Source organism: Mesoplodon densirostris, chromosome 3 (genome assembly GCF_025265405.1).
Source record: "Mesoplodon densirostris isolate mMesDen1 chromosome 3, mMesDen1 primary haplotype, whole genome shotgun sequence".
NCBI classification, from domain to species: domain Eukaryota; kingdom Metazoa; phylum Chordata; class Mammalia; order Artiodactyla; family Ziphiidae; genus Mesoplodon; species Mesoplodon densirostris.
The window spans coordinates 160,810,892-160,835,925 of record NC_082663.1 but is presented as its reverse complement, the minus strand read 5'-3'; the positions used below and the strand labels follow the sequence as shown (position 1 = coordinate 160,835,925).

At 38.9% G+C, this 25,034-nt stretch overlaps 2 protein-coding genes across 4 annotated transcripts; one reads left to right on the top strand and one right to left on the bottom strand.

The window, feature by feature from the left end:
* The first annotated feature begins 2,593 nt into the window (after window positions 1–2,593).
* On the top strand, window positions 2,594–22,338 carry C3H5orf47 (chromosome 3 C5orf47 homolog). 3 transcript variants are annotated; one of them, XM_060092519.1, is made up of 5 exons: window positions 2,594–2,717; window positions 15,825–15,910; window positions 17,680–17,779; window positions 19,254–19,318; window positions 22,230–22,338. In XM_060092519.1, the coding sequence occupies exons 1-4, from the start codon at window positions 2,603–2,605 to the stop codon at window positions 19,271–19,273; spliced, it is 321 nt and encodes a 106-aa protein (XP_059948502.1). In that variant the 5' UTR covers window positions 2,594–2,602; the 3' UTR covers window positions 19,274–19,318; window positions 22,230–22,338. The 3 variants fall into 3 exon arrangements, with proteins under 3 accessions (XP_059948502.1, XP_059948501.1, XP_059948500.1); XM_060092518.1 differs by having other exon boundaries at window positions 2,594–2,894; window positions 19,254–19,292; XM_060092517.1 differs by having other exon boundaries at window positions 2,594–2,894.
* A 1,424-nt stretch (window positions 22,339–23,762) lies between these two features.
* LOC132485910 (golgin subfamily A member 7-like) lies at window positions 23,763–24,526 on the bottom strand. Its single transcript, XM_060092516.1, has one exon. It carries the CDS (start codon window positions 24,419–24,421, stop codon window positions 24,014–24,016), a length of 408 nt encoding a protein of 135 aa, XP_059948499.1. The 5' UTR covers window positions 24,422–24,526; the 3' UTR covers window positions 23,763–24,013.
* Window positions 24,527–25,034: the final 508 nt, after the last annotated feature.

Below are 25,034 nucleotides of genomic sequence, written 5' to 3'. Positions count from 1 at the left end.
CATACTATTCATAAAAATCAATTCCAGGTGGATTGAGTATTTAAATGTGCAGATAAAACAGTAAAGCTCCTAGAAGATAACAGAGGAGAGTATCTTGGAATAGTCAAAGGTTTATTTAACCAAACACAAGAAGTATAATACTAAAGAAAAACATTGATATATTGGACTACGTTACAGTTAAACTTTTTTATTTATTGAGTTTATAAAGAGAATAAGAAGGTGAAGCACAGATGAGAAGAAAATTTGCAATACATACAACTAACAAATAGCAAATGTATAGAATATGTAAGGAACTCCTCTTAATAAATGCGAACATTATGAGAACCCCATGTAGAAATAGACAAGAGGGACTTCCCTGGTGGTGCAGTGGTTAAGAATCCACCTGCCAATTCAGGGGACACGGGTTTGAGCCTTGGTCCAGGAAGATCCCACATGCCGCGGAACAACTAAGCCCAAGTGCCACAACTACTGAGCCTGCACTCTAGAGCCGGGGAGCCACAACTACTGAGCTTGCATGCCACAACTACTGAAGGCTGTGTGCCTAGAGTCCATGCTCTGCAACAAAAGAAGCCACTGCAATGAGAAGCCCGTGCATCACAACTAGAGAAAAGCCCGTGCACAGCAACAAAGACCCAGTGCAGCCAAAAAAACAAAGAGAAATAGGCAAGAGATTAAAATGCAAAAGATAATATCCAAATGGCCAATGAACTCAGCTTCACACATCATCAGGAAAATGCAAATTATAAGAAAGTAATACCACATTGTGATGGTTAATTTTATGTGTCAACTTGCCGAGGCCACAGTACCCAGATATTTGGTCAAACATGCTAGGTGTGTCTGTGAAGGTATTCTTTAGATAAGATTAACATTTAAACAAGTAGATTTGGAGTAAAACAGATTACTCTCCATAATGTGGATGGACCTCATTATGGTGTCAGTTGAAGGCCTTAATAGAAAAAACAGAAAAAGAATGATGTCTCTTGAAGAAGGGTGGATTCTGTTAGCAGAAGGCCTTCAGACTTGAACTGCAGCATCAATTCTTTCCTGTGTCTCCAGCCTGCTGGCCTATCCTGAAGATTATGGACCTGTCTACACACACACACACACACACCCTATTGGTTCTTTTTCTGGAGAGTCCTAATGTGCACATCCATTAGAATGGCTGAAATGAAAAAGGTTGACAACACCAAAGGGTGGTGAGCCTGTGGAGCAACTGGAATTCTCATATTTTGCTGGTGGGAGTGAAAACTGGTACAACCACTTCAGGTTCCTGTCTGTCAGTAGCTGCTAAAGCTAAACATATGAATACCCTAAGCAGTTCCACACTAAGGTACATATCCTATAACATATATTCAACTATATATATATAATTGTTCCCAGCAGCACTATTGATTGATGATTACCCTAAATTGGAAACAACCAAATTTCCATCTATAGTGGAATGAATTAATAAATGGTAGTATATTCAAATGATGTATAAACTTATGCAATAACTTGTATCTCATAGACATAAAGAGTAAAAGAAGTCAAACACAATGGGCAAAACTGATGCTGTTTGAAATCAGGAAAGAAGGGAAAGGGATTGGGACTGGGCAGGGACGTGATATGCTTCTGCAGTGCACCGTTTCTTTTTTTCTTTTTTTTTTTTTTTTTGCGGTACTTGGGCCTCTCACTGTTGTGGCCTCTCCCGTCGCGGAGCACAGGCTCTGGACGCGCAGGCCCAGCGGCCATGGCTCACGGGCCCAGCCGCTCCACGGCATGTGGGATCTCCCCGGACTGGGGCACGAACCTGCGTCCCCCGCATCGGCAGGCGGACTCTCAACCACTGCGCCACCAGGGAAGCCCTGTGCACCGTTTCTTAACCTCAGCGGATACTACGTGGGTGTGTTCACTGCGTGAATACCTATCCATATGTATACTGATGATTCGTGCACCTTTCTGCACATATTTATAATCCAATTTCTTGAAGTTTAAGAGAGTATGTCTCTGTCACTATTACTTTGGGGAAGTCACTCTACAGTTTGGAGCTCCAGATCCTCTGCTGTAAAATGCTGTATGGACTTAGAGATGGTCCGTGGTAAAACTACTTGACCTGGTCTCTTCCCTCTCCCCCCACCCTGTTCTTGGTTCAGTTCATTTCCTCAGAGAGGTCTGTCCGTCATGGTCTGCTCCCCACCCCCAAGTGATCTGGTCTCCAAACTCTAACTCCACCTTTCAGATGAGTGGTCCATCATCCACCCCCCAACCAAACACCTTCTTGCTCCCCACTCCGTGCAGAGTGGTCCAAACTCCCCTCTTCCCGCTGCCCACAAGGTGACCGGTCTCTGTAGCCTCTCTCACTCCCTTACTTGTTCCCTCATCCCTCATCTCTCATCTCTCCCCAACCCACCTGCCGCCCCCCACGCCCCCAGGGTCCTGCTCCACAGCTCACCCCTCACCCCCTACACAGTGCACAGTGGTCCAGCCCCTCAGCCCGCCCCCCCCTTCACACACACAGTGGTCTGGCCCCCAGGTCGGCCCCTCCTCCGCGCGTCGTCCGCCCCCAGTGACCCTGGGCTGGCCGCTGAGGGCACTGCGTAGCGGTTGCGCGAAGAAGGCAGCGATGGCGGCGGCGGGCCGGGAGCAGGGACGGGGCCGGGCACGCTTCGTCTACGTGACTAGCTTCGGCTCGCACCGGTGCGGCGCCGTCCTTCAGCTGGGCGGCCGCTGGGCTCAGGGTCTGTGTAGGCCCGGGTTCGGGGCCGGCCGCAGCCGGGAGGAGCCGCGGGCGGCTGTGCCGGGGGCCGCGGGCGGCGGGGAGCTGTGCCCCGGCTCCCCGCCCAGGGACCCCGCGGCCTCCTCTCCGGCGCGGGCGTTGAGCTCGCGGAGCCGGCCTCGTCAGGAGGCACATGCAGGTGGCGCGAAGGGCCGGGCGGGCGGGGACTCGGGAGGGGGCCCCCGACCTGTGGAGGGTGCCGGCTGGTCAGCCCGCCTTTCCGTCCTCCTCGGCAGCCGTCCTGCCTGGGGTCCGAGTCTCAGGGCGGTCGGCTTCTCAGCTCGCGGCCTCCCTGTCAGCTTCCGGCCAGCCTCCCTCCCGGTGCGCCGCTCGGGGCTCGTAGTGTCGCTCAGAGGCCGCCGCGCCCAGCACCCGCCTGGCCGCGGGCAGTGGGCGGCCCTCTTGTCCGTCCGGGGGCTGAGAGACAAGCCCGACCTGCGCTTCGGTGTTGCCCTGAGAGGGCGCTGAAGTGCAAGTGAAGGTCATTTGAGTTCAGCCCGCGATCCGAATCCGAGAGGGGAGGCTCTTGGACGGAGCCACTGAAGTCCCTCAGAATGATGGGGGCCTTGGCGTGTGTGTCCATATTCCTTTCAGGACTCATTGAATTTATAAGTTAGCCTGAGGAGAACCGACATCTTTAATGATGTCACTTCCTCTTTGAAAAGAGAGGAGAGGATGTCTTTCCATTTTCACTCTACTTTTGTGTCTTTCAGGAATGTTTTATATTTAAATTTTTTCCTTCTATCGGTTTTTCATGTATCTTGTTAAATTTATTCCTAGGTATTTGATCTTCTCTGCTGTTGTAAATGGGGTTTCCTCTTCCGTAATGGCCTCCAGATGTTCATTGTTTGTGTATATAAAGCCTCTTGATTAAACAAACAAACAAACCCAACAACTTTCAGGAGATTTGACAAAGTTATACACCACCACAAGTAGGGTCTAGAACATTTCCATCACCTGGAAAGGTCCTACCTCTTTTTGAGGACCCATCCCTCTACCTGTGCTTTAAAAAAAAAAAAAAAAAAAAAAAAGTTTATTGAGACGTAATTTACAATCTGCTCAGTTTACCTTAAAAACGGGCAATTCAATGTTTTTTTACAGTGTTGTGCAACCATCATCAAAATCAATTTAGAACATTTTTATTACCCCCTCAAACCCTGTACCCATTAGCGACTAGTCACTCACCGTGCCCCCTCACTGCCCCCAACCCCAGCCCTAAGCAAGCACTAAACTACTTTCTGTCTCCATAGATTTGCCTATTCTGGACAATAGACAAATTTGGAAAATACCAAATTTGCAAATTTCTGGATTGCCTATTTGCCTATTCTGCCTATTTCATATAGATGGAATCACACAATATAGGCACTGTTGTGACTGGCTTCTTTCACTTAGCCTATTGATTTTTGTACGTTAATTTTTGATCCTAGTACTTCACTGAATTCATTTATTATTTGAGTTAGTTTTGTCATTAATGCTCATGATTTTCCAGGTATACTATCATATTATTTGTAAATAGAGATAATTTTATTTCTTTTTAACCCCTTTTTATGCCTGCAATTGATTTTTTTTTTTTTTTTTGTCTGATTGCACTGGCTAATACCATGAATAGAATGTTGAATAATAGTGGAGATAGTGAGCATTCTTGCCTTGTTCCTGATCTTAGGGGAAATCCCTCTAGTATTTCCCCATTAAATAAGGTATTGGCTTTAAGACTAAGGGGTTGTATGTTTAAAACATTAAAATGTATTCTTCGGGCTTCCCTGGTGGCGCAGTGGTTGAGAGTCCGCCTGCCGATGCAGGGGACACGGGTTCGTGCCCGGTCTGAGAAGATCCCACATGCCGCGGAGCGGCTGGGCCCGTGAGCCATGGCCACTGAGCCTGTGCGTCCGGAGCCTGTGCTCCGCAACGGGGAGAGGCCACAACAGTGAGAGGCCCGTGTACCGCAAAAAAAAAAAAAAAAAAAAAAAAAAAAAAAAAAAAAATGTATTCTTCAATTTTAATTTTATTCAATGCTTTTACTAAGAATGGGTGTTGAATTTTGTCAAAGGCTTTCCTAAATCTATGGAGATAATATTTTTTCCTTAGATTTATTAACATGGTGTATGATACAAATGGATTTCCTAAGATTGAACCAACTTTGCATTCCTGAAATAAATCCCACTTGGTTATGATGTACTTTTTTCTTAATATAGTGTTTGACTCTCTTTGCTAATAATTTGTTTAGGATTTTTGCATTGGAATTTGAGACAGGGTAGTTTTTCTTTCTTTGTACTTCTTCATCTGGTTTAGGTATCAGGTTATACTTAGTTCATAAAAGGAATTAGGAACTTTTCCTTCCTTTTCAGTGCTCTGGAATAATTTATAGAACATTGAGACGATCTGGTATTTGAAGATTTGGTAGAATTCTTCTGTGAAATCATCTAGGTCTAGTGCTTTTTGTGGGATAATTCCTTAATAACTTTTTCTGTATCTTCTATGGAAATTGGTCTCTTTACACTTTCCAACTCTAATGGGTCAATTTTGGTAATCTGTATTTTCCTAGGGAATTATCCATTTCATCTAGGTTTCCAAATTTATTTGCATAGAGGTCTGCAAAATAGTGTCTTATGATTTTTAAAAATTCCTTGTGTTTCAATGGTTATTTCCCCCTTTTCATTTTTTTTTTGATGTATGTTCTTTCTTCCTTGTCCTTGATCAAGTTCACCAGTGTTTTGTTAGTTTTTTTAAAAACACAGGATTTTGATTTGTTAATTAGGTATTTTATTTTTCTAGTCTCTTCCTCAATAATAAAGGTAAATAATAAAGATAAAACTTCATTATTTCCTTATGTGTACTTTCTTTTGGTTTACTTTGTTCTTTCCATGCTTTTATTTTGAGCAAGAAATTTAATTTTTTTCTTCCTTTTTATTGGTAAAAGTGTTTAGTGCAATGAGTTTTCTTCTAACCACTACTTTAAATCCCATTGATTCTAATATATAGTGGATTTATTGTCACTATTTAAAAATATATTTTTTTGTAATTTCAGTTTGTATTATCACTTTCACTCTAGAGTTGCTTAATAGATTTAATTTTTCAAAAATTTCCAGGACTTTTTCTTTTTTTTTTTCCTAGTAAACTCTAGTTTTATTGCATGTGATCAGAGTGTTGTTTGTAATATCTCCACTTTATGCATGTTACTGATGTTTTCTTTGTGACCTAATTTATGAGCTTTCCTTTTGGTTCTTTTTCTCCTCCATAAGCCAAGAGATTGGAAGACTGTCCCTTTAAGTTGTTTTTATCCCTTTAAATCATGCTTGCCCCTTTAACCAAATCAGTCTCATTAAAGTGCACGTTTTTGGTGTCTGGCCCTTTATTTTTATTTATTTATTTATTTATTTATCTAAGTGTTATTTATTTTTTAATTTTTTTTTATTAGTTTCTGCTTTATAACAAAGTGAATCAGTCACACATATACATCTGTTCCCACATCCCTTCCCTCATGCATCTCCCTCCCTCCCACCCTCCCCATCCCACCCCTCCAGGCGGTCACAAAGCACCGAGCTGATCTCCCTGTGCTCTGCGGCTGCTTCCCACTATCTATCTACCTTACGTTTGGTAGTGTATATATGTCCATGCCTCTCTTTCGCTTTGTCACAGCTTACCCTTCCCCCTCCCCATATCCTCAAGTCCACTCTCAAGTAGGTCTGTGTCTTTATTCCCGGTGTCTGGCCCTTTAAATCGCACATTGAAATTCTTTCCTGTAGTCTGTGCTGTGATCTGCCTGGCTATCTTCTAGTATTTTCAGAGTTAGGGTGGATTTCATCTTGCTGTTGGTTGCTCCAGCTCTCCTGCAGCCACCTTTTCTAGAGTCCCTCCTTTCTCCTCCTTGCTGGCCACAAAGCCCTGCTTAGGGTGAGGTTGGAGTAAATGGGATCATAGTGCCACGATGTAATGACTTTTCTCATTTTACTTACATTTATTTTGCATTTTCAGCATTCTCTGTCTTCAAGTAATGCTGAGGGTGTGGTTTTGTGTAGAATTTTTGTAATGTAAAGTTGTTTGGGAAGAAATTTTGGGAAGTTGATTACTATACCCTGCCTCTCCCCCGACCCCATCACATAGTCTAGAGCTACCCAGAAGTTCTGCCTTGAAAGGTTTTGAACAAGAGAAGTAATAGGGTCAGATTTACTTCCTTCATGCTGTATAGGGGAGATTGCATTGGAGGCAGGCAAGGCTGAAGCTCAAGTTGAAAAATATATAAATATATTTTTTGGTATCCTTTCAGAACTTACTTAATTTTACTTTGATAATTTAACTTACTTAAACTTACTTTGATAATTTGGAAGTATAAAACTGTACTCTGTGTAACTTGATTGACTCCTGAGAATAAGCTTTTCAGAGATCCTTCATCAGGGGCACTATTTTAGACTTCATGCTCCTCCAAAGTTTCCATTGCTAAAAGGCACTCAGGTTTTTTGTCATTTTTGGCCCCTGTGCTGGTGATTAAAAAATTTTAGGGGTAGTATAAGACACTTTAGCACTAGGTTTCCCCCTCCTTTGAATAATAAAAACAGATAAAAGATTTACTCTAGGAATTGGAGAGAGTATGGTGGTGTTGGTGAGCTCTTCACCTTTAAAGAGGGGAGAGCAGGAAGTGAGGAAAGAATAAAATGGATCTGGTATTGCATTAGCACCAACAGATCAAAGAGACAAATAATAGTCCAGCACTAAGATAGTGGATTGGAAATGAAGAACATTGAAAAACAGATGAAGAAGCTCATGGGGGAAGGGAAAGGATACATGAATTAGTGTTGGAGATCCCCACGTAAGTCAGGTAGAAATAACAGGATGGCAAAGAGCTGAGATAGTGAAACCAGCTTCGTGCTCTTGTAACTGGTTTGTGCTGATTGAGAATGGCTTTCCTCTAGTTGGCTTCTCTTCTGGGAAACAAACAATAATGCAGTTTGTTTTGAAGTTTGGTCCTGAAATTTTGGGATTTTTTGCCATTCCTTTGTGGCAGGGGTGACATGATCAGAGCTGGAGGGAGGATAACGGGGAGGGAGTGGGATTGGGAGAGATTGGAAGCCAGAAACCAGTTTTGAGGCAGTAATAAAGTGGAAAGATAGAAGGCCTGAACTAAGACAGTGGCAGTGGAGGCAGAATGGACAGGATTGATGACTGGCTGGAAGAGGGAGAAGGATGGGTTGAGGCCAAGTCTGAAGTTTGTGTGCTGGGCAGCTGGGTGGATGATGGAGCCATTAACTTTGGTGACCACTCTGCTGTGCTTGTGAAACCAAGAATAGAGTCAAGGGAAGGAGGTCCTGAGGTAGACTTATATTTCAATCAAGCCAGAAAGTGCTTAAGTGCTTAATGATTTTACTCATTAAGTAAAATGCGTAAAATCACTAAGTGCTTAATGATTTTACTCATTCTTGGATGTATTTAGTATTAACATTAAGTGGACATTCATTGCATAGTTTTGCCTGGCTCTCTGTTGGAAACAAATGTGAATTATTTACCCATTCAGTAACATTTATTTAACATCTACCATACTGTAGGCACTAAGTCAGGTGCTAGTGACACAGATAGATCAGACAAATATTTTAGTCTCAAGGGACTTATAAATGAATAATTTGAATAATGGAAATATAAGCTGGTAGACATCAGTGCTATAAGAGAGACAACTTAGAAGGGCTTTGGTAGTTCAGGAAAAGGGAGACATAGAAGGAAGAAATCAAGGTAATGAATGGAGAAATTGCTAGTGGGACAGTGGATATTATCAAGAGCATTGGCTTTTAAGTCAGAAAGTCATAATCTTGGCTTTCTCATTTACTAGCAGTGTAATATTGGCCAAGTTAGTTAACTGTTCTGATGTTCAGTTTCCCTTTCTGTAAAATGAGGATAATAGTTCCTACTTTAATGAATTACTATGAAGATTAAATGAAGTAATGCATGCAGAATGCCTAGCACAGTGTTTGGTATAGAGTAGGTGCCCAGTATATGTTGGCACACTCAGCAGAAATGGCTTAAGGGAAGAGGAGGTGATCAGCCCAGTGTCTAGCGCATAGTGCATACACTAAATATTTATTGAATGAATGCAAAATTAGTTTTGGACCACATTGTGAAATGCCTTGGTGACTCTAATTTTATAGTCACTGCAGATTTTTGAATGGTGGAGTCAAGTTATCAGAGATACAGACACTTCTGGAAGATACGCTTTTAAGCCGTTTGTGAGATGTCTTATAGTTTAGAAATCCAGGGGCAGCCAAGTCAGGTAAGTCTTCTAATGTTTCAAACAAGACTAATAAGTCAAGCTGGTTCCCTGTTCTCACAGAACTTGAGAGACATACCCATAATTTATATATAGTAGAGGATGTTGAATGCTGTTGTGGAGGTACAAATAAATGCTTTGGAGGTGGTGAATAATTTGGGGATGACGAAATCAAGGAAGGCTTCGTGGTGGTGGAAGTAGCTCCATGAGATTTACACGTATTTCTGAGATAGGAGGGGATTACAGGTAGGAAAAACATGTTAGTGAAGCACGGAGTATCGATCAGGGATGGATAATGATTTGGGAAGAAGGAGAAGTATATTTTGACTGGGTCAGAGTGTGTGGAAAGAGGGGGAGAGGCAGATTTGAAGCATAAGCTGGGACCAAAATCTATGGTATACAGTGCAGCCACAGCCTCAGTAAAGTACACAAAATAAGTGGAAGAAAAAAGTTTGCCTTTTTTCTTTTTCCCATCTGCTATACTCCTTGACATATTTTATATTCCCAACGAATACAGATAGACGTGACGGCTCCTATCTTGACCTCAAGGAGTATATGTCTAGGTTATGTAAGACTAACAAACAAAACATTTGGATGTGATGCTGGTATAGTATTTCAAAGGTTGTAGGTACTTAGAGGGAAGGATACATATGGGTATATGGAGAGCAGAGTTTCCCAAACTTAAGTTATTTTCTTATGTTATATCTGTACATCATCTTCACTATCATTTACTTAATGTATTTAAATAAATGCATTTTTTTCCTCCCAACTAATTTTCTTTTTAGAACACTTTACATCATTACCACAGTGGAAAACATGTATCATTTTCCACAAATAGAAATTAATTAAAAACAATCTAATAAAGGTAAAACAATATTATTAAATTCTAGCCAAATAGGTTGTCTGCTGGAGGTTGCTGCAGTCATAAAGAGAGATTAGCAAGTCTCAGAAAAGTCTTAATGACATACTAGTTCCAAACTCAGACTTTCTCCTAGCTGTAATCAGAAGATTGAAAAAGAACTAGAAAGGGAATGAGTTTCTTACCATGTGAGTTAATATTCTTTAGTGCTATGTCTGTGCCCCACTCAGAATCAGTGGCATGTTTCTCACAAACTGGGACATGCCATTTAATTTATTTTTTTTAAATTTATTTTTTTGACATCTTTATTGGAGTATAATTCCTTTACAATCGCGTGTTAGTTTCTGCTTTATAACAAATTGAATCAGTTATACATATACACATATCCCCACATCTCTTCCCTCTTGTATCTCCCTCCCTCACACCCTCCCTCTTCCACCCCTGTAGGTGGTCACAAAGCACTGAGCTGATCTCCCTGTGCTATGCGGCTGCTTCCCACTAGCTATCTATTTTACGTTTGGTAGTGTATATATGTCCATACCACTCTCTCACTTTGTCCCAGCTTACCCTTCCCCCTCCCTGTATCCTCAGGTCCATTCTCTAGTACGTCTGCGTCTTTATTCCTGTCCTGCCCCTAGGTTCTTCATGACCTTTTTTTGGTTTTGTTTTTTAGATTCCATATATATGTGTTAGCATATGGTATTTGTTTTTCTCTTTCTGACTTACTTCACTCTGTATGACAGACTCTAGGTCCATCCACCTCACTACAAATAACTCAATTTCGTTCCTTTTACGACTGAGTAATATTCCAATGTATATATGTGCCACATCTTCTTTATCCATTCTTCTGTCAATGGACACTTAGACTGCTTCCATGTCCTGGCTATTGTAAATAGTGCTGCAATGAACATTTTGGTACATGACTCTTTTTGAATTATGGTTTTCTCAGGGTATATGCCCAGTAGTGGGATTGCTGGGTCATATGGTAGTTCTATTTTTAGTTTTTTAAGGAATCTCCATACTGTTCTCCAGAGTGGCTGTATCAATTTACATTCCCACCAATAGTGCAAGAGGGTTCCCTTTTCTCCACACCATCTCCAGCATTTATTGTTTGTAGGTTTTTTGATGATGGCCATTCTGACTGGTGTGAGATGATATGTCATTGTAGTTTTGATTTGCATTTCTCTAATGATTAATGATGTTGAGCAGTCTTTCATGTGTTTGTTGGTAATCTGTATATCTTCTTTGGAGAAATGTCTATTTAGGTCTTCTGCCCATTTTTGGATTGGGTTGTTTGTTTTTTTGATATTGAGCTGCATGAGCTGCTTGTAAATTTTGGAGATTAATCCTTTGTCAGTTGCTTCATTTGCAAATATTTTCTCCCGTTCTGAGGGTTGTCTTTTCATCTCATTTATGGTTTCCTTTGCTGGGCAAAATCTTTTAAGTTTCATTAGGTCCCATTTCTTTATTTTTATTTTTATTTCCATTTCTCTAGGAGGTGGATCAAAAAAGATCTTGCTGTGATTTATGTCATAGAGTGTTCTGCCTATATTTTCCTCTAAGAGTTTTATAGTGTCTGGCCTTACATTTATGTCTTTAATCCATTTTGAGTTTATTTTTGTGTATGGGGTTAGGGAGTGTTCTAATTTCATTTTTTTACATGTAGCTGTCCAGTTTTCCCAGCACCACTTATTGAAGAGGCTGTCTTTTCTCCACTGTATATTCTTGCCTCCTTTACCAAAGATAAGGTGACCATATGTGCGTTGGTTTATCTCTGGGCTTTCTATCCTGTTCCATTGATCTATATTTCTGTTTTTATGCCAGTACCATACTGTCTTGATTACTGTAGCTTTGTAGTATAGTCTGAAGTCAGGGAGTCTGATTCCTCCAGCTCCGTTTTTCGTTCTCAGGATTGCTTTGGTTATTCGGGGGTCTTTTATGTTTCCATACAAATTGTGAAATGTTTTGTTCTAGTTCTGTGAAAAATGCCAGTGGTAGTTTGACAGGGATTGCATTGAATCTGTAGATTGCTTTGGGTAGTATAGTCATTTTCACAATGTTGATTCTTCCAATCCAAGAACATGGTATATCTCTCCATCTATTTGTATCCTCTTTAATTTCTTTCATCAGTGTCTTATAGTTTTCTGCATACAGGTATTTTGTCTCCTTCAGTAGGTTTATTCCTAGATATTTTATTCTTTTTGTTGCAGTGGTAAATGGGAGTGTTTTCTTAATTTCACTTTCAGATCTTTCATTGTTAGTGTATAGGAATGCAGGAGATTTCTGTGCATTAATTTTGTATCCTGCTACTTTACCAAATTCACTGATTAGCTCTAGTAGTTTTCTGGTAGCCTCTTTAGGATTCTCTATGTATAGTATCATGTCATCTGCAAACAGTGATAACTTTACTTCTTCTTTTCTAATTTGGATTCCTTTTATTTCTTTTTCTTCTCTGATTTCTGTGGCTAAAACTTTCAAAACTATGTTGAATAAGAGTGGTGAGAGTGGGCACCCTTGTCTTGGTCCTCATCATAGTGGAAATGGTTTCAGTTTTTCACCATTGAGAACGATGTTGGCTGTGGGTTTTTCATATATGGCCTTTATTATGTTGAAGTAAGTTCCCTCTATGCCTACTTTCTGGAGGATTTTTATCATAAATGGGTGTTGAATTTTGTCGAAAGCTTTCTCTGCATCTATTGAGGTGATCATATGGTTTTTCTCCTTCAGTTTGTCAATATGGTGTATCACATTGATTGATTTGTGTATATTGAAGAATCCTTGCATTCCTGGGATAAACCCCACTTGATCATGGTGTATGATCCTTTTAATGTGCTGTTGGATTCTGTTCGCTAGTGTTTTGTGGAGGATTTTTGCATCTATGTTCATCAGTGATAATTGGCCTGTAGTTTTCTTTCTTTGTGACATCTTTGTGTAGTTTTGGTATCAGGGTGATGGTAGCCTCATAGAATGAGTTGTGGAGTGTTTCTCCCTCTGCTGTATTTTGGAAGAGTTTGAGAAGGATAGATATTAGCTCTTCTCTAAATGTTTGATAGAATTTGCCTGTGAAGCCATGTGGTCCTTGGCTTTTGTTTGTTGGAAGATTTTTTATCACAGTTTCAATTTCAGTGCTTGTGATTGGTCTGTTCATATTTTCTATTTCTTCCTGGTTCAGTCTCAGAATGTTGTGCATTTCTAAGAATTTGTCCATTTCGCCCAGGTTGTCCATTTTATTGGCATAGAATTGCTTGTAGTAATCTCTCATGATCTTTTGTATTTCTGCAGTGTCAGTTGTTACTTCTCCTTTTTCATTTCTAATTTTACTGATTTGAGTCTTCTCCCTTTTTTCTTGATGAGTCTGGCTAATGGTTTATCAATTTTGTTTATCTTTGCAAAGAACCAGCTCTTAGTTTTATTGATCTTTGCTATCGTTTCCTTCGTTTCTTTTTCATTTATTTCTGATGTGATCTTTATGATTTCTTTCCTTCTGCTAACTTTGGGGTTATTTTGTTTTTCTTTCTCTAATTGCTTTAGGTGTAAGCTTTAATGTTTTATTTGAGATTTTTCTTGTTTCTTGAGGTAGGATTGTATTGCTATAAACTTCCCTCTTAGAACTGCTTTTGCTGCATCCCATATGTTTTGGGTCATCGTGTTTTCACTGACATTTGTTTCTAGGCATTTTTTGATTTCCTCTTTGATTTCTTCAGTGATCTCTTGGTTATTAAGTAGTGTATGATTTAGCCTCCATATGTTTGTATTTTTTACAGTTTTTTTCCTGTAATTGATATCTAGTCTCATAGTGTTGTGGTTGGGAAAGATATCTGATACGATTTCAATTTTCTTAAATTTACCAAGGCTTGATTTGTGACCCAAGATACAATCTATCCTGGAGAATGTTCCATGAGAACTTGAGAAGAAAGTGTATTCTGTTGTTTTTGAATGGAATGTCCTATAAATATCAATTAAGTCCATCTTGTTTAATGTATCATTTAAAGCTTGTGTTTCCTTATTTATTTTCATTTTGGATGATCTCTCCATTGGTGAAAGTGGGGTGTTAAACTCCCCTACTATTATTGTGTTACTGTCGATTTCCCATTTTATGGCTGTTAGTATTTGCCTTATGTATTGAGGTGCTCCTACGTTGGGTGCTTAAATATTTACAATGTTATATCTTCTTCTTGGATTGATTCCTTGATCATTATGTAGTGTCCTTCTTTGTATCTTGTAATAGTCTTTGTTTTAAAGTCTATTTTGTCTGATATGAGAATTGCTACTCCAGCTTTCTTGTGATTTCCATTTGCATGGAATATCTTTTTCCATCCCCTCACTTTTAGTCTGTATGTGCCCCTAAGTCTGAAGTGGTCTCTTGTAGACAGCATATATATCGGTCTTGTTTTTGTATCCATTCAGCCAGTCTGTGTCTTTTGGTGGGAGCGTTTAATCCATTTACATTTAAGGTAGTTATAGATATGTATGTTCCTATTACCATTTTCTTAATTGTTTTGGGTTTGTTATTGTAGGTCTTTTCCTTCTCTTGTGTTTCTTGCCTAGAGAAGTTCCTTTAGCATTTGTTGTAAAGCTGGTTTGGTGGTGCTGAATTCTCTTAGCTTTTGCTTGTCTTTAAAGGTTTTAATTTCTCTGTCAAATCTGAATGAGATCCTTGCTGGGTAGAGTGATCTTGGTTGTAGGTTTTTCCCCTTCATCACTTTAAATAGGGACATACCATTTTAGAACATACTCTATTTCACTCAACAAAGAGCATATTTATTGTGTATCTAATTTGTACAGTACTGGATCTCTAATGAAGAATAGAACGTACTCCTCAAGTAAACAATGTGATAAGTCCTGTGATAACTGAGCATAGGGTGCTTTGTGAAATCAGAGAAGGCCTTCCACCCCGGAAAGCTAAGTATTGGAGGAGTAGAAGAAAGCCAGGTATAGAGTGGTGGTAGGGCAGGAATGAGGTGGGGAATGGTTGGGGTACGTATGGAGTGTTACAGACAAAAGGAGAACAAATATAAAGGCTTTCAGGGAACACATGCTCATTGTTGTACGGGTTTGTCTTTGGACACACAATCCCTTAGGTTTTCTTCTCACAGTTAATATTTGGGAAGGCAGCATGATTTAGTGAGTAGAGTCAGGAAGCTTATCACTCTGACAAACCTTTATTAGTACCTACTCTGTGTCTGGTAGCAGAGATAGGAAGATGAATAAGGCACACAGTGACACTTCCCCTCCAGGAGGTCACAGCCTAGTGGAGGAAACAGTATAAACACATGCTATAAAAGTGTGCTGAGTGCTGTGAACAAAGTGTCCCTGGAACCTGTTCCTGGAACCAGTGCTGTCTACCCCACTGTTTGCGGGGCTGTGGGTGTTTGAGGGAAGGCTGTAGAGAGGAGGTGATGTGTGGGCTGAGTCTTGAAGAGCAGGTAGACATTTGCCTGGCAGGTGTGTATGTCTATATGTGTGTGTACAGGCATGCATGCACACAGTGGTCTAGCCCAATAGAACAGCGTGTGCAAAGACTGGGAGGGATAAAGAACAAGATGTATTTGAGGAACCACATGGTCTCCTGTGCAATTGGAAGCATAATGTGTACCTGGAGTTGAACAGAGAAGAAAGACTATAGAGATAGCCTGGGGCAAGATGTGGTTTTTGGTATTTATTTACTCTGTTGCTCTTTTGGGGGCTCACCTTTCAAATCAGTAAAGGAAGGAGATCTCCTAGACACCCCCAAGATAGTTTATCCTTAGTTTCCTTGTTTTATTTTTTTCCAATATAGTATTAGCTAATTGGTAAACTGGTATTATCTAGTGATCTGAAATATACCAACAAGTGTAAAAATCCCCAAAGAGAGCTCAAGAGACATTTATAATTGTCAATTCTCAGGATAGTGAATCCTTTAAAGTCTGTGCTGACCTTGATATTTTACCTTGTGACTCTCTTTTCTTTTTCTAAATTAGGTTTAACCCAGAAGAATTTAGCTAAAAAGTTTGGCTTCCCCATACCTTTGAATGAAGCTTCCAAAATAATGAAGAAAAAGAAAAAGGTATATTATTGTAAAGGGGAATGAATGACATTTTGAATTTTAGATTAACCTGTCTAAATACAAATGTGTGAAGATACTCAAGACATTAAAAATAGTGCCATCTTTTGAAAAATTTAATTTACTGAGATGAGAAAATAGAATTAATTTAGCAGTAATGAAACTGGGTTTGGAAATATTTATTAACCATAAAGAATAGTCCTTCCAGTGTTTGAAGATATAAAACACATTTTAATCAAAATGTAGCTGACTGTGAGCTTTCTCAAAGCATGAAAATATATGTTCCATAGAATATAACAAACTCAGATAGTATTACATAAGGAAATCATGGATTTCACAGAAAAGAAAAAGGTATCTATATTGGTGTCATATTGCTCTTTTAAAGGCAAGGGGTGTACAGGTTTCTAGCAGGAAAGCTGACAAGCATGAACCTTTATGCTGAACCATTTTCATGTCTGGCTGTCCAAATGTCATGGTAACTTTGAGTGTTTTAAAGATATTCAAGGGACTTCCCTGGTGGCTCAGTGGCTAAGAATCTGCCTGCAATTCAGGGGACACGGGTTCCAGCCCCAGTCCGGGAAGATCCCACATGCCGCGGAGCAACTAAGCCCGTGCACCACAACTACTGAGCCTGCGCTCTAGAGCCTGTGAGCCACAGCTACTGAAGCCCGTGTGCCTAGAGCCCGTGCTCTGCAACAAGAGAAGCCACCGCAGTGAGAAGCCTGCGCACCGCAACAAAGAGTAGCCCCCACTCGCGGCAATTAGAGAAAGCCTGTGCGCAGCAATGAAGACCCAGCTCAGCCGAAAATAAATAAATAAATAAAATTAATTAAACATATTCAAGATCAGTTACTCTACTAATCTTTGTTTACCATTATATATTTTACACTTCAGTTTAAAGAAATTGTTAGTTGATAATGACACATAAAATTATATTATCTCTGAGCTTTGAGTTTGTTTGATTTCTAATACATGTATAGTATAAAATAGCATTCAAAGTGACTAATCCTTGCAGCAAGTGTATTTTGAGTGAGCATTTAATCTTCCCACTATACTAAGAAATTTTTCTTCTAAAAACCAATTCCTCTTGGGCAATAGCCAATATTTACCTGTAACTACTTTGTGCCAGACACTGGGGTAAGTGCTTTACCTATATTTTTCATTAACTCTAATCATCCAGTATTTGAAGTTATTCCTAGATGAGATTAAAACACTTGCCCAATGTCAAGCAACTGGTTAAGTGGTGAAGCCAGAATTTGAGCCTAGATCTATCTGTTTGCTTCTCTAGTCTCCATTCTTCCTATTCCAGTATATTCATGTTCTCTAGTAAGTTTGCTTTGGTATGTCCTAGGAAAAATGTTTAATTATTAACTAGAATAAAATACATTAAAAATCATATCATTGTCCAGTGGTTTAGACATAGACATAGGAATAGAAATTCACTATTTTTACTACCTTTTGAAACAAAATTGAGTATGTTGAAACCATAGGACTTACTAGATATTGCCTTTGAAAGACATTGCCTTCGACCAGAACAGTTAATTTAAATACTGCAGAGAGGAAATGCTAGAAAGTTGGAAAAAGATATCAGAGAATTCACTGAACATGGGAAAACAATCATGTTTAATTTTTAGATCTCTAAGTATAATATTGCTTTATAATGATAATATCAAACTGGCATGCGACACAGTTGGCTCACTCCCAATTGCCTACATCACGATGTAGTCCAGACTCTCTGTCCAGTGTTCCTTAACTGTGCTTACCTTTTTAAGGTTTCAGTATGGAATGAAGTATACAAAGTCATTTCTAAAATGCTTGAAGAAAATGAAAACTACAGACTTAGGCTGAAATGCCAACAATTATGTAGTGAAAGTAAGTTAACACAATTTTCACTGTATTAAAGAGAACTGGCTTCTCTAATAGTTTAGTTACCTTTGGATTACATTAGACCAGTAGTTTTCCTAAATGTCACATTCAATGTATAGAGCTATAGAAAAAAGGCTACCATATTATCACTGTTCATTGTAATGAAAAGTCAAAGCATTGTAAAGCATTAAGTGTAGAGTAGACCACAGGTGTATGTGTGAGTGGAAGAGTGCAGAAGGTGAATGTTGACTGGAACTGACTGAGCCAAGGGAACACGCTTGTCTATTAAATTTGAATTTTAATTCCAACTTTTTTTTAAAACGCCAAATTTTTAATACAGATTACAAAACTCATCCATATTGATGAAGAAAAACATTTTAATTGTATTATAGAAGTATAAATTCTGTGTCGCTTCACACAGTCACTTCCTTTTCATGATGCTGCAGTCCAATTTAATGTGTTTAGCAAAATCTGCCCTTGAGTTATGGCCTTGATGTCATTATTTCATTCCTGGAAAACGATTCATAAATTAAACCATGTTTTAAGCTGCATCAGTGAGTTGATATTGTGGCCAGAGCAAAATTAGATGTAATCTAGTATGTTTATTAAAAGTAATTGGAAGTTCTGGATTCTCAAACAATTAAGTTGGATAAAATTTATGTAACATGAATTGCTAAATCATAAGGCATTTTATTTCCTTTACATGCATGTCCTAATACATATATTACCATGCCGAATGCTTCTATAAGTTTTTAGTGCAGTAACTCAAGGACAACTTTTATTTTGACAGTCAGTAAATCTGCAGAATTTGATTTTGTGAAGAATATTTTCGTAAGATAATTAAAACAATGCCATTTTGTAACCAGTGTAACACTGGAAACTCATTACTGTTATTGTAATATTGCATCCATAATAGCATAAATTGTTTGCAACAATGGTACATGAACTAATGTTCACATTAGTGATACTCTGTTTTATTTTTCTTATCCAATTAAGAAGAAGAATGAAGCAGAGGGCATTTAAGAGGAAAAAAGTTGTCAGTGGTTTCTTAGGTGACAAAGATGTTTGAACAGGCAGAGAAATGTGCAAAAACCCTGGACATTGTTCTGAGTTTTAATCCAGATCCAATTACTCTAATAAACGTACTAGATCACATCTAATTTTGCTCTGGCCATTACCTTGAACTTGTCGGGTTCTTTTGTGCCTCAGCAATAGGCCTTCTATTAAATATCAAGTGATCTTGTAAGGATTATTTAACAATTTAAAATAATATGCTGTGTTTTCCAGAAATAGCCTCTTATAAATGAAAGGTATCCTTGTAATTCATTATTTTTATTACAATTTTTAACCTGATTATAGAAACTAATAATTATATTTTAAAAATGTATTATAATTCTTGTTCCTTATTATATATTTATTAATGGGAAAGCCAATGCCAGAGACCAACTTGAATTTTCCTTATATTTTATGTTGTTCCTAGATTCAAATTACACAAGATGAATCTTCTTGTCATCTTCTGGTAAGAATCCACTTAGATAACAAAAGGTATAGACTTTTTCCTTCCCCTTTACATCCTACCATCTCCAACCTTTAATGTATACCCATTGCTAATTCTAGCCTGTTTCCTTCCTTAAACCCAGTGTTTGACACATAGAAAGCACTCATTAAATATTTGTTGAAATTTAATAAGCTTCATTTGGGCCTCATATTCACAATGCTATTGAAACTACTCTCTCTATGGTCCAAGTTTTATGTTTTTTCTTTTTCATACCTCTGCTAAGTTCTCTTTTCTTTTTGAACATGCTGTCACATTTAGTATTGTTTTACTACTACTTGTTCAAATTTTTCTTCTTATTATCCTGAAGACTATGTCATGGTTCTCTTTCTACCTTTCTGACCATATTTTCTATGTATTTTTTATTTGTCCCTTTTGCTACCATCTAATAACAAATGCTTCCCGAGGAGTAATTGTTGGTCCTGCTGTCTCTTTACATATTTATTCTGAGATAACTCACCCATTTTATAACTTCAGTTACTCTTTCTGGGTATATGACCCTTAAATCTCTATCCTACTTCTGACCTCTGGTCATGTGCCTCTGAATTTCTTTAGGCTGTTCTACAGTTACTTTTAAATGCCACATGGTTTAAACTGAGCATGTCTTCCCCCCCACTTTTTTTTTTTTTTTCTATTGTGCCCTGATTTACTAATCATCTGGGCTCATTCAATTCTTAGGAATAGGTTACACCCAGTTTGGTGGGGTTTGGAAAGTAGTAGAAAAGGTAAGTAAGATGGGCTTTGGAAAAGAGAAATTAGACTTTTATAAGTGGGAATGTGGGGGAAGGGAGTATACTTTAAGACATGGACATGAGAAAATTCATGGAGTCACAGAAAATGTTTAGGAATATACAGCTTGATTAAAGCTTGTTTAAGGTAGTCATAGTGAAGAAAGGTATACAAAGTACTGAGAATGTGTTTCAAATGGTCTCACATGGATACTTGGCCAAGAATATGTACTCAGTTCAGTAGGCAATGAAGAAACATGGAACATTTTCTTAACCCTTTATTCCAGATGATTTCAAATGTACATAAAAATCACAAGAATACAAAGACCTCCAGAATACCCACAGAACACAGAACACAGAACACAGAACACAGATGTTCTGTGTTCACCGATTTTTACATCTTGCCACTTTGCTTTATCATTATCCTACTCCCTCTCTCTCTTTCTCTGTGTGTTATGTGTATCAAGAATTGCCCCTTAATACTTTAGTGTGTATATCCTAAGAACCAGGATATCTTTTTTATAACTACACTACAGTTATCAAATTCAGGAAATTTAACACTGGTATAAAACTTTTATGTAATCTATAGTCTATATTCCAGTTTTTTCTTGTGCCAATAATGTCTTTAATGGGATTTTTTTCCTGATAGCCGGTCTGGTCCAGTGTCATGTATCGCATTTAATTGTCATGTCTCTTTAGTCTTCTTTAATCTGTAACAGTTCTTCAACCTTTCTTTGTCTTTTATGACATTGACATTTTTGAAGAACGCAGGCCAATTATTTTTCAGACTGTCCCTCTGGACTTGCTGATACCTCCCATGATTTGATTCATATTTTGCATTTTTGGCTGGAACATTATATAAGTAATGTTACTTCCTTCTCAGAACATCACATCTGGAGTCATGTGATTTTCATTTATCCCTTATTGAGGATGTTAACTTTGATCTATTGGTTAAGATGTCCATTTCTCCACTATATATAGTTACTATTTTTCGTTTTGTAATTAATAAGTATTTTATGGAAGGATAATTAGAAATTACACAAATATCTTGTATATCATCAGTATAGAACATTTTAAAGCAGTGGGTTGATCAGATCTGCATTTTAGAAAGAATCCAGTGTCATTTTATAAAAAGGTTTGGAATAGAGGCAAGATAAGAGGTGAACAAGAAAATCTAGGGATTGTAACAGCAGTCCAAGGGAAAAGTGAAATGCACTTAATGAGAGTGGAGAGGATACAAATGACTAGATGTAGGGCAGTATGAGAGATGATACTAAGGTTTGAGAACGAGCAGATAAGAAATAAGGAAGTCAAGAGAAAGAACTGGTTTTGTGAAGCTACTGAGTTTTATTTTGGCACGTACAATTTTAGACGATAGGTATTCAGGTGAAAATTGTAAGCAATTGGAAGTGTCATATCAGATCCAGTGTGATATCTATACTGCATAAAGATCATATGTAGTTCTAGCAGTAGGTGCAGATGAAACCTCAATGCGGGGATGGAGGGAGAGGAGAGGACTGAGAACAGAATGTCAGGTAACGTCTAGGATGAAGAGGAAGTCTCAGTCCCTCGAAGAGGGATTCTAGGGGTTTAATTAGGAGTAATGAGAGAAATGATTGTCAGTTTGGGGGGATACAAATGAAGCTTGTGGGAGATCAAGGGATCAACAGTTTAAAGGAGGACAGTGACCTTGTTCAGTGAGAGTATAGGGGTACAAAAAAGTAGGGGTATAGAAGTATATGTATATCAGCTGGGAACATTTTAGGAGTTCCAGCGCTTAGAAGTAAAGTAGAAGTTCCAAGTGATGACAGTGACCATCCAAGCAATGACTTTGCTTGTGAGTGGCTGAAGTGACTTTGCTTGTGAGTGCTTGTGAGAGGCCTGGAGATAAAGGCCTGTGATATAGTCTTTTTTGTGGCACAGTTCTTGTAATTGGGGCTGTTGAAGTCACCAAGGGTATTGGCAGGAGTTGGAGTGGAGAAGAAAATTTGAGTTACATATTGAGTCCATCAGAAGCTTTCTATGGTCAACTAGAGCAAGTAAAAATCAAAACAGTAAATGCAGGGAGTGGCTAACTGTTGCTTTGCAGTTTTAGAAATGTTAAAATTTTTCAGTGACTACTGATTATGACATTTTGTATTAACAAGATTCAATTTTGTCATCTTTTATTTAGGGTTAACCTATTTTTGGATCTGTTTACCAAAGAAGATTATGAAGAGTTTAAAGATGGAACTTTAAATTGAATCATAATTATATGTTAATTTTGATGTGTTTTGTTGGAATTGGGACTTTAATAGTTGAAGAGAAAAAACTATGTTCTTTATCAATTAGTAGTGTTTCTTTGCAAATTAATAAAAAATTTTAGTTAAATATTGTTATTATATGCATACAAGTGTTATTTTTAGAATTAATACTTATTCCTCACTCATTCAAATTAATATTTTACATAAAATTTAAATTAGCATATCAATATAATTGCATGCATTTAAAATTGCGAACTTTTTCCTTTTATTAATGAGTCCTCATCCACTGCTGGGTTTTTTTTTTGTTGTTGTTGTTTAAGAAAAGTTTTACTAATGTGTTAATATTTCAACAAAGTTATTGCAACGGGTTTAAAAGGCAGACAGACACACTATTATAGGCTATAAAGTAACAAGTTTCATACAATTAAAATATTACATAAACCTATGGGATGTACTGAATAACTAACAGACCCATAAAAGAAATTAAATCTGAAAGGTTAAATCCAGTATTAGCACCTACAATATCTCTGAAAGTAAAACTTTTAACCGTTTCATTCTCTCCTCGTATAAGTCCTAACTTTCTCCCAAATACAGTGCTCTCAAACCCCAAAGATGAAGGGCACAGGAAGTCCCAATACTAAGAACACACAGCCAAAAAGAACTAGAAACAGTGACCCAGACTTGAGACTTTTAGTTGGAAATCACTTAACTTACTGAACTTGAACCAATCATAATATTTCTGTGCACTGAATACTGTATATGAGGAAAGTCTAGGAATCATAAGGTTTGCCAGTAGGGATAGTTAAAAATTAGCAATATATAGTATTATTCCTATCAAATTTTTTTCCCTTAAGTTATATTTATAACAAAACGATAATTAAAATATTTATTAACACTTGCTCATTCAGGGACATGGCAGGGACATTTGTGTTTGATGGTCTAACATCCACTTTATTGTGCTTACTTATTTTTATAAGGAACAAGCAACACATACCACATCTTCCCAATGTTCCAGGTAATGGAGTAATAACAGAATTCTCAAAAAAAAAAAAAAAAACCCAAAAACAAAAACCTGGAAATTGCATTAAATACTGCTTTAATCAGGAATTGCTATAATAAAACAAGTAACATTATACATTATTTTTCCAATGAGCTTCAGTTTGAGAAACCGAACAGCAGAACTTGATCTTTAAGCTTTGAGTCATGGCAAAACTGGTAATTCTCTGAAATCTGGGAGATGCCTTAGCAAAACCAGACATAGCCCACCCTTCACCAAAATCCTGGAGAAAAGCGTTTTATGAGTTTGGGGGAGTAAGACTGAGCACTGGCTAGTTTACGACTTGCTGAGGCCCAAGGAATGACGAGAACCACTGCTACTGGTGGCAGGTAAGAAATCAACTGTGCTGGGCTGACCAACTGCGTATTGTATTAACGGCTTTGAATAAAACAGTGAAAGGCTTCACTGCGTTTTCTCAAAAGCTAATCAAAAGATTACAGAGTCCTACACAACTTGGAGACACAAAGTGGATGCTGAGCGACTAGACGTCACTCCAGGTGTGGAATTTTACAAAGTCAGTCCTTGGAGTGAATGGCACCGTGGCTCTGGCAGCAGATAGGAAGGAATGATGCTCTGGAGAGGAGGTGGGGGACACACTGCGGTCAGCCGGTGGACAGATGAGGGTCCCAGCTGGAGGTGGGCCTTTAATCCTATGGTTTATCTTCCACTGCTCATGCCTCTGTCTTCATAAATAGTAATTTCAATAACTCGAAGTCCTCTCTCCATGGGATCTGTCAGGAGGAGGCCTTGGGGAGCGTAGACCTTCTCATTCTGCTCTTGAATGTATTTGGAGACTTTCTTCAGAACCTTCTCGTAGCGAGTTTCCATGCACAAGAAGATGGTGTACGCTGTTAGACAAGCCAGGCAGCCTTCAAGATAGGACTGGCCCCCGAGCTTCTCTGCTTCAGCATAAAGGTTAGTTCGAACTGTTTCTTCAAATTGTTGCCTATCAATCCGGTTCTCCAGCTCCGCGGGGAACTTAGTCTGGAACTGGCAGCGGGTGCCACTGCTGTAGTCTCGCTGAATGAAAACCTTCCCAGACACTGGCGCCTGCTGCGGCCTCATGGCGAGGACAGGACGGGCCGCGCTCCCGGGCCAGGCCCCGCGCCCCCCAGAGCCCGGTTCGGCCCGGGAAACACGAACCCGCCTCCGCTGCCCTCCAGCGGCTGTCGCACCGCCTACACCTCCACTGCTTTATTCATCTCTTCATATAGATTTAATTGTTTTAAGTTAAATTTGGATTCGTTTAAATTATTTTTGGCTTCCTCACTTTTTCCAAATTTCTCAATTATGATAAAGACCTACCATTTACATAGCAACAATTATTTTGGGCGTTTAATAGTTATTTAAGCCATCTTTTTATTCTAGGGAAAGTTAGTAAATTTATGCAGAGTCTATATTATAATGTGAAGTGTTTTAGGGAAATTTCTGGATAAAGGTCAGAGGAGACATTCTCCTTTCCAGGCCCTTAATTAGATACATTATTATTATTATTATTATTATTATTATTTTGTGTGTGTGTGTGTGTGTGTGTGTGTGTGTGGTACGCGGGCCTCTCACTGTTGTGGCCTCTCCCGTTGCGGAGCACAGGCTCCGGACGCGCAGGCTCAGCGGCCATGGCTCACGGGCCCAGCCGCTCCGCGGCCTGTGGGATCTTCCCGGACCAGGACACGAACCC

Excerpts from the sequence above, each read along its gene's own strand:
- LOC132485910 (XM_060092516.1), bottom strand. The coding sequence starts at position 24,421 with ATGAGGCCGCAGCAGGCGCCAGTGTCTGGGAAGGTTTTCATTCAGCGA.
- C3H5orf47 (XM_060092518.1), top strand. The coding sequence starts at position 2,603 with ATGGCGGCGGCGGGCCGGGAGCAGGGACGGGGCCGGGCACGCTTCGTC. Across the intron at positions 15,911-17,679 it reads TAATGAAGAAAAAGAAAAAG|GTTTCAGTATGGAATGAAGT; the intron begins GTATATTATTGT and ends TACCTTTTTAAG. Across the intron at positions 17,780-19,253 it reads CCAACAATTATGTAGTGAAA|ATTCAAATTACACAAGATGA; the intron begins GTAAGTTAACAC and ends TGTTGTTCCTAG.